The 10000-nt window shown below is 34.2% G+C and overlaps 2 protein-coding genes across 2 annotated transcripts in view; one reads left to right on the forward strand and one right to left on the reverse strand.

Moving 5' to 3' along the window:
* The window catches only part of LOC104821423 (myb-related protein 306), a 2513-nt gene extending 1620 nt beyond the window's left edge, over positions 1-893 (reverse strand). The window contains exon 1 of the mRNA XM_010552302.1: positions 199-893. Within this exon, the coding sequence (XP_010550604.1) occupies positions 199-331 (133 nt within the window). The 5' untranslated portion in view covers positions 332-893. The remainder of the gene's footprint in view (positions 1-198) is intronic.
* Positions 894-5545: 4652 nt separating this feature from the next.
* LOC104821424 (glycine-rich RNA-binding protein RZ1A-like) lies at positions 5546-7343 on the forward strand. The gene is made up of 4 exons (XM_010552303.1): positions 5546-5604; positions 5951-6072; positions 6273-6830; positions 7069-7343. Exons 2-3 carry the CDS (start codon positions 5962-5964, stop codon positions 6759-6761), a joined length of 600 nt encoding a protein of 199 aa, XP_010550605.1. The 5' UTR covers positions 5546-5604; positions 5951-5961; the 3' UTR covers positions 6762-6830; positions 7069-7343.
* The last annotated feature ends 2657 nt before the right edge of the window (positions 7344-10000 follow it).

Consider the following 10000-nt stretch of genomic DNA (forward strand, 5'->3'; position numbering starts at 1 on the left):
GGGAAGAGAGCTTTTTGAGGAGATGGAGACGGAAGGGTTGGTGCCATAAAGCGGTTATTTATTGCATATATATTAATTAATGGTCATACCAACCAAATTAATTAAAACAAGAATCATAAACCAAGGAAAGATTATAGAGTTTATGTCATTCATCCAGAAAAAGAAAAAGAGTGTGATTAGCGAGTTATGTATATATACTTGTGTTAGTAGGGATAGATCTCCAGTTGCCAGGGCCATGTTCTTGAATGTAAGAAAACAAGACGATGTCTTCCTCCGGAGTCCATGGCCCTTTCTTCACACCGATGTTGTCACAGCAAGGTGGTCTTCCCATCCCTCTCTCTATATATATATACCCATGTATATATATTTGACTTCTCTGTGTATGTGTTTGCAAGAGATTGTGTGCTCTTGTTTGGTTATTAGGGTTAAGACCAGAATCCAAATGGGTTTGGTTATTATGTCCGGGGAAGAGAGGAGAGAGGATGGTGCTTATATTTATAGAGAGAGAAATCTGACTCTAACAGGCTATAATCAAATCAAACTACTGGTGAGTAAAGATATGATTGTACAGAGAGAGAGAGAGAGGGAGGATGTGGGGTTTGATTCCAAGGAATCAAAATGGACAAGCATTTACTCTCTTGTTTTCCAAAAGTCAGCCATCGATCCTCTCTCTCTCTCTCTCTCTCTCCCCCCCTTAATGGGATGCAAAACTGTGTGTGGTGCTGATAAATGCAGTATGAATGAAAGAAGAGGGGTGGCACCGAAAGAAGACAAATCAAACTGAAATAGATAAGAGCTATTTTTATGAATTCTTGTGATTTTTTTTTTTTTGTTTTTATAGGAAGAAAAAGTTCTCACGTTTCTCTGTCTTCCCTTCGCCTTTTTTTTTGGTCCTTTGTATACGCACACGTAGAAATATATATATTGTAATAAGATTTTGGCCGACATGCAAACAAGTTAGTTCGAGTACTTAATCGAATTTTTCGACTTAGATAGAAAATGTGTTGACTTGTTACTGCCCCTTATACAAAATATTTTAGTTAGTATATAATATGATTTTTTTTTTATACAACGAGGTGTTTTGGATGGTGTTCAATTATAAACTATCTTTAAATCTTGCATATTCAGATTAATTTTCGGTCGCAGCACAAATAAACGATAATGAACTGACGTAAAGGATTATTCCGATCTGAAGATAGGGTTCGAATCTTTGACATCTAGTTAAGGGATACAAATATTTTTTTTTCTACTTGAAAGTAAGGGATAAAGATGTTGAACCGTCTATGTTAACTTTTCACATTATATAGTATAATTTGATTACTTGAAGTTGTGATATATTTTTTCTTAAAATAAAAATTGATCACAGACTCACATGCACACAAACATTAATTTCGTTGTGTTTGCAATGAGTTCCAAAATGATAGGGAATATATATGATTTGCTCATTCATAATTAACTATAATCGTATTTCTAATTAAAAGTATAGTTTATGTAAAGTTTCCTACAGTTTCTAGAAGAAGACTAAGAAAACTCACAAGTCAACGACCGTGCTCCTCTTTTTGGATCTCGACGGATTATATCGTAATTATTATTATATAGGCAGTTCACTAGGGTTTAATATCGACCGATGACACGTGGCATCTGCTGATGAGAGAGATTACGACCGATTGAAATTTGTGGGGCCTCTTTAAATGATGTGACAATGATGGACCCATATTACTTATTTATTAGCATGTAATCCATAGCTCTTACTGTAATCCAGCTCTTGTTAGTGTCACCAAATATATATATATATATATATATATATAATTATCTCAATTCCAAATAAATTAATGAACTATGCATAACCATAAAACTATATATACATACACACACGCGTACAAAAAAAACAGCCTTCGCATCAATTTATAAAACAATCCATATTGCATGTATGTATATTGCTGCAGTATAGAATTCATATATATTATATATAATAAAATCATAGGATTAATATCGCCGATGGTCACGAAAGAAGTAACCCTGCCATTAAATATACAACGTATCCACGACATATTTTAAATTTTCACGTGGCTTAAAAATAATCAATGCTGGACCGATTCAAACTGAAAATTTTGAGATCCAATTAACTTCCTCTCTCAATATTTTTATCTTCTAAATGACACCGATATCTGTTTTTACGGCTTCCTAAAGTCAAAATCATTAAAAGCAAGATAGTTATTACATGTTGGACTAATCAACCGATCAAAACTATGATCTATCTTATCTTTTACCTAACCCATGATTTAATATCTTCATCATTAATTTATATATATATATATATACACGCATGTTACAGTAATGAGCAATTGCATCGTGACCAGAGAGCCTTAGCAGCCCTAATTAATTACCTAAACAGTTTCTTCAACCGGAATCTACCACTTGCATGCATCTAAAAAATGATATATCCAAAAAGCTTTTTGGACTGAATAATCTCCCGAATATATTTGCATATTAACAAAATTTATACAGTCAGAATTTGTATTTTAAGGAGAACTTTTCCCTTGGAAAAATTAACGAAATCTATACCGTCATAATTTTTCTTTTCACGTCTTATGTATCTTCTTTGGCGGTTCCATCCTGCATATATCATTTTCCCTTTTTTCCTTGGAAAATTTGATTCACACATGCATATATATATATATATATTCGCGTATACAAGAAGGGTATAGTGGAGACAATCCAATAGATATTTTTTCTAGGTTTGTACTTACATCAACAACTACATTAAGATTAATAATTAGACCAATCCGAAATTCAATTCAATTCATTTTTTTTTTTTTTACTTTGTTTAGGAATCTACTATGATATTGTCACATTGCTTCGTGATTCAAGCAGTTCTATCGTATTATGATTGAAGTAAAAGAGCAAAATACTAATGTCCCCTTATGAAGTAAAAGAGCAAAAATACACGTGTGAACATTTCGACGAGAATTCTAGAATTCTATCTTCTTGTTCAAATATCTATATCAATATTTTTCGTAATGGTTAGGGATGCATGCATGTGATATATGCATTTTTTTTTCTTAGATTATATGCAGGTACCTTCTTATCACACATTCCATCAAAATTTTAAAAAAACATATCTTTACACTCCTCATAACAATTTGCCACGTGAAATCTGTCGACGTGAAGGGACGCGTGTACGGCCAGGATCGAACCAGCTCTACTTCCAAGCGATCCAGGCTCTTTTGGACAAGACATGTCGAGGCGGTTAGTTAGACTGAGAAGAAAGGCCCAAATATAGTGGATACCTTTTGTGCTGGGCCCCACTCCAAAAAGTAATGTTTTATCGTTTAGTTTATCCATGGTCCCGCTTTAGTCATATGTGCCACGTGTCGTTTTCGCTGAACGATCTGATCGTATGAGTATGCCCCTCCGTTTTTTTTTTAATTAAAAAAAACCATGACAATACATTGAAATAATAATAATAATAATAATAATAATAAGTATCATTATCATCATCATCCAAGTTTTCGTCGAATTTACGCATCCTTGGCGAATGATATTGTTGAATTTAGTTTGTGTGGGCTCTATTGAAAAATAAAATGCGGAAATTAAATTAGAAAGAAAGAACAAAAGATAAAAGAACGGAAACACTTTTATTGCTACATCTCTTCTTCTTGTTACATTACAATAAAAATAATCCATACATTTATAGGAAAAATTATTGAAAGAAACAAGGAAATAAAGATACGAAAGAAACAAATAAGGCAAAATATAATTATCACGATATATATTTTATTCTTAATCGATATTATGCCTTTAATTGTTATCAATCATATCAAATCTCCATATTTTCTTCCTATTTCAACATTCCCCCTCAAGATTGATTTTGAAAGAATTCAAAAATCAATCTTGAAGATACAACAAAATGATGAAAAACTTCACTGTTATTAGAACAATCCATAGAAACCAAATTTCATTCATTTAGAGAGTATTAACCTCTTTCAAATCACTTCGCTTGACTTTAAAGTTCTAGCTTTAACTCTTTTTGTCATAGCATCTTGCTTGATCTTAGAGTTTTTAGCTTTGACTTCTTTTTGTCATAGCACATCGTTTGAATCTGGTTTTTTTACTCTCCCTTTGAACGATTTGGATATATGAACATCCAAAACGCAAAAGAAAGAAGAGATTAGAAAATTAGAAAAAGAGAAACATATAGTTCAGATCGCAACCAGGCTCTGATACCATATTGAAAAATAAAATGCGGAAATTAAATTAGAAAGAAAGAACAAAAGATAAAAGAACGGAAACACTTTTATTGCTACATCTCTTCTTCTTGTTACATTACAATAAAAATAATCCATACATTTATAGGAAAAATTATTGAAAGAAACAAGGAAATAAGGATACGAAAGAAACAAATAAGGCAAAATATAATTATCACGATATATATTTTATTCTTAATCGATATTATGCCTTTAATTATTATCAATTATATCAAATCTCCATATTTTGTTTCTATTTCAATAGGCTCCACCAATTTTGACACGTGTAATGACCTGATAGGGTGTCAACTACAATTATGAAGCGGAAGCTTCAGAAGTCTAATGTCGTTTCAGCTTGTTCACATTGCGGAAAAATGGAAATTATAAATCTATTTTTTCCATTTGGCATCTATACGAGCAAAATTGTACAAAATTCTCAATATGTCCGAATTAAAAAAAAATGTACTAGCTTTTGCTTGCCACTTTTTTTTGTTACATGCAATTAATCAAATGAAATATAAAAATTCATAAATCATGTTGTTCACTTTACAATACATGTATAATGCCGCAAAACTCGTTAATATTGTTGAGACAAATATTTACGCATAATAATCTTGTTAGTTTTAAATAAACTTAATTATTTTAATTTTGATTGTAATGTAGCTTTCATGTATTACTTTTTTATAACTAGAAGGTTTATTAGATTTCCGACTCAACGATAATTACTTAATCAACACTATAGATAAATAATTTGTATGATCTTATGATAATGAATCATAAATATGAAACAAACAAAACATGTTTGCCAACCCACTTCATATAGCTGAAGAATATTTGTTTTTTTTTGGGTTCTCACTTCATAGACAACCCAAATTAATGAAATTAATTAGGGAGCCTCTTTTAAAATTGTCACATAATCAGTATCTCTAATTAATAAAACAGAGGATTGTGTAAAACCAACCAAGTAATCAGCTCCTAATTTACATTGATCAATTGCATAAACCCTGATTATAGGTGTATATATATATATATATATATGTGTGTGTGTGTAACACTTAAATTATTCCAGTTGCAAAACATACGTAAATAAATACTAATTGTTGCACTAAACAAGACGACGGCGACAAATAACCAAACCTCCTCCCCCATCCTAAGCCCATTTATTCAGACCCGTTTCAGCACACTGAGCCCATTTAGGCCCATTTCCTGAAGCCCAGAATGGCCCATTTCTCAGTGAATCAGATTCCCCCATTGTTGATATATATGTATATAAAGAAAGCTTTATCGCCTTGCCCCTCTGAATTGCATCTCCTACTGACCGAGGGGGTTGCTTCAGTTCGCCCTTTTCTGCTCTCTGGTAGGCATACGTGCTTTCGATCGTTACTCTTAAGATTTTCTGGGTTCGGCCTGGTTTTATTCAGCATCTGCGTCTACCGATTGTTCTTGCCTAATTTAGGTTTTGATTTTGATTTAGATTGTACCGTTGATTCTCCGGTTTGTCAGATTCGACCTCGTTGTGTTGTTTCCATGTTAGTTTCCAGTTTTAGGTTTAGTTCACGGTGTCGATGTGAGCCATTTTCTTCTTGCCGTGTGCATAAGGCTGAATCTGCAATCTCTGTAGCGCAGAAAGAGCTACTGCGATGTGTAATTATATTCGATGGGCTGCTTGATTGATATATGCTTTCTCCTAAAATCGATCGCAGTTGATTGTAAAATGTCGGAAGAGCTAGAGTACCGCTGCTTCATCGGTGGCCTTTCCTGGTCAACGTCTGATCGTGGCCTTAGGGATGCCTTTGAAAAGTTCGGCCGCCTTCTTGAGGTCAAGGTGAAAAACCCTTTCTCCCCTTGTCTGCTCAGTGAATGCGCTGAACCTTTATATGGATGGTTTGATCAAGTTTAGGCGAGTTTTGCCTATGGACCTCCCTTGTTTTTAATCTATTTACGGAACTTCACTGATCTGTTTGAGCTGTAAATGCTGTACTGCCGAAAATCTGATGTGATGAAGCCTTGTTTTTTTTCACACAGGTGGTTGTTGACAAGTTTTCTGGGCGCTCCCGTGGTTTCGGGTTTGTCACATTTGACAAGGAAAAAGCTATGGATGATGCAATTGCGGCAATGAACGGCATGGATTTAGATGGCCGAACTATAACTGTTGACAGAGCCCAGCCTCATCAGGGAGGGTCGGGCAGGGATCATCATGATGGTGACCGTTATCGCGAACGTGACCGTTCTTATGGTGGTGGGCGTAGCTCTGGTGGTGGAGAATGCTTTAAATGCGGCAAGCCGGGACATTTTGCTAGGGAGTGTCCTTCTGAAACAAGTAGAAGTGGGGGGAGATATGGTGCAAGGGATGACAGATATGGCGGTGGTGGTTCTGGTCGTTACGGACCTGATCGTAGTGGAGACCGGTCTGGGGGGCATAACAAAGAAGGCGGCTATCGTGGAGACCGTGCTGGAGGTGATAGATACAACCGTGGCCCATATGAGCGCCCCCGAGCTGGTGGCTTTCACTAGCATTCTATTATGAAGGTTGGATATTACTTCTCATCCTGGACCGGTGTATCGGTATATCCACAGAAATTGGTAAAGCCCTTGTCCCCTTATAACACTTGCATCCATGATTTACGAGTGCTAGCAACTTGGTCACATCCTCTTTTTTAGCCCCACCCTGTTGTATACCTCAAGCTATAGAATCTGAAATTGGTAAGGTGGATTCAGGCAGAGAAGGGGATTCAGGAAGGAGAAAGCGCTGAAAATATATGTGTGATATATCATTTGTGAGATGCGGCTATTATCCGTTAAGTAATCTGTTTCGTTACAGGGGGATTTCTGGTTAAGAGGACATTTACAAGCCGATGAAGAGGAGAGAGAGCAGGAGACTTGCTGCTATAAGCCTTCAAAAGTTAAAAGGCTGAAAATCTTTTTTTTTTTTTTTAGAATTTATTAATGTATCAGATTTGTGTTGGGTTTAAATGTTTGTAACTCAGTGTGTTTGTGTCTGTCTATGCTTTCACTGGTTCCAGAGTCTTAGGAAGTGAACTCTCCGAGTTCATGAATTAAGAACAAAGTTGGAGTTTGATTTATTACCTGGGATTCCATCTCATGTCATAGAAAGATTGGAGCAAGAACAACAAGTGAGCCGGTGGTCAAAAGGAATCGCGTTCTGAAACATACTATTTCTTGAGCTTACGTGGCGACTTGTCATCGGTCCTTGTTGTTTTGATTGTGATAAGATTATTCCACCACGTGTTCGCGTATATCACGGAGAATTTAACCTCGCGAAAGATGTGTTAATTGCGTTTTGCCCAAAAAGAAAAGCAGTAATGAATAGTGTCAAACCCAATAAAGCTACATCGATAGCTTTGCCCAAATCCCATTCCTTCCTCGATTTTCAAACAACGCTGACGTCATACACCCATGACTTCTTGGAATGGATAAGATTCGGTCTGTCTCCCTCATACACATGTATGTAATCTTATCGATGTATTAACTTTGGTTTTTTTTTTTTCTCAACAGAGAAACATAAAATTTTGGTTGTGTTACAGACAATATCAAATCACATGTTCATTTCCCGACATTGCATGTCCCGCGAATTAAAACCGCGCGCACAGTATACAGCTGCAGATATAGATCTACAATGGCGTAACAGCTAAGAAGGAAAAATCCGCACGCACGCATGTGTCTGTGTCTATTATAGGTCATGTATGTAGAGTACGTGTGTCGTCAATTGTGACACTACTAACCAGTGATGGAAAAAATCAAAGTAGACATGGTTCTTTTTTTCAAGTGTCCACGTTTAAAAAAAAATTAAATTAAATTTCCAGCTACTAAGCAAAAAGGTATCAAATTCAGGCAAAACAAGAAGAAAATGCATTCGATGGGCAAATCCATGTAGTCCTCTTAAATTTATTGTTTTTGATAACACGAAAGTTCGCCGGATCTTTGGTCCAATTATACCTGTCAACAAACCGGAAAAGTTTAGACTAATACCTCTTTCCACGCTTGAATTTGAACTCGTGGTAACAACATACTTTGCATGTTCTGTTACCACTAGATCATCATCTAAACTTGAGTTGTAGTCCTTTTAAATTGGAACATCTTTTATTAAATACCATCTTAACCGCCGTTTATATTGCGTTTTGTAACCTCATTTTGTGTCCACCGTTTCCATTTTTAAAACGTTTTTTGTGTATCGATCAATCTATCAAAATCGAATGTTTGATTACAGTCGATCTTCTTCCTTTTTGTCAATGAGGAGAAGAAATACATATTGGAGAGATAACAAAAGGGTCGAAAGTATTCCTCGATTTAATTGTTTTTGGTATTTTTTTTCTTTATTTTTTTTGGCTATTTTTACTAATTAAAGTGATTCAAACTATAGCATATTGTAAAGAGTTTATCAGGAATATCAATAACAGTCAAAAGCATTCGTTAGTAGTAACTCCTAATTTCAATGCGTTATTTTCTCTCCATACACATCATTATCACGAGTGACCAAAATTACCCTATTTTTTTAATATTAAGAACATCGGAGGGTATTTCAAAAGAAACTTTGTGAATTGTATTTGAACATATAAAGGATTAAAGGGGGTGTATATATATTAATGTATGAGTTATTTTAATTTTAATTTTAGCCAATATATATATGTTGAGACAAGTGGGACCAAACAAAGAGAAAGTTGTAATTTATGTGAAACCATATGAAATTGGTAGTTGCAAGCTGCCAACCCACCATTTATATCAATCTCCGAATCTTACACTCATTGGTTCTATTTTTTAACCCACCAATCACCGATAATATACATATATATATATATATATATATATATATCTGTACACACAAATATTGAAATATATATGTGTGTGTGTGTATATATATATGATTTTTCATTTTTTTTTCTATTATTTGAAGCATTTCAACGTTCGAATCTTTTGTTGGTGGTTTTCTTTATAACGCTTTTTCTTCTTTTGTTTTCCACCGACACAAATATGTTGATTTCTGCAAATAAGCATCTTTTTTTTTTAATGGATTTGGGGAGCGTATTCAATTTATGGGTAAAACAGAAAATTTCGGGCGTTTGCATTATGGGACATATATAGGTTTTTGGAATAATTCCTTGCAAAAAAAAAGTTGATCCATAAAAGCAATTAAGTTCTATAATTACTTTGTTTTACATATTCAACCGTGGACATTCGCATGGATATATCATATATATATATATATATATATATATATATATAGAGTGACGGATCTATATGTAACAATATGGGGGCATATACCCCCATTCAACTCATTATTTTTTTATATATAAATTTTGTAAAATTTTAAATAAAATTAGAAAATACCCCATAAAATTATATTCATTCATAATAAAAATAAATTTACTCCCAATGATATATTTTTCTAGATCTGTCACTGTATATATAGGTAAAAACTGATAAAATGATGAGATTAAAATGACCAACTATTATCATTAATATTATTACTATTATCGTCACTAATCATATATATGAAAACTATACACGTGAGTGAGTAATTGATCGTTTAAATGAAAACCCCTGCTCGCCGTTAAATAATTAAATATGAATGTATTCCATGGAAACGAAACATGGTTGAGAGAGACGCATGAGATGGTGTAAGAAGAAGACCCACCACATCTGTTCTCCATCTGCATTTATTGCCCACCCCGGTTTTTGTACAATTAGCTTAAATTCGTTACATCTTAAATCATAACTAGCTTTATACATTGGTG

Source organism: Tarenaya hassleriana, unplaced genomic scaffold, assembly GCF_000463585.1.
Source record: "Tarenaya hassleriana unplaced genomic scaffold, ASM46358v1 Cleome33, whole genome shotgun sequence".
NCBI lineage: Eukaryota > Viridiplantae > Streptophyta > Magnoliopsida > Brassicales > Cleomaceae > Tarenaya > Tarenaya hassleriana.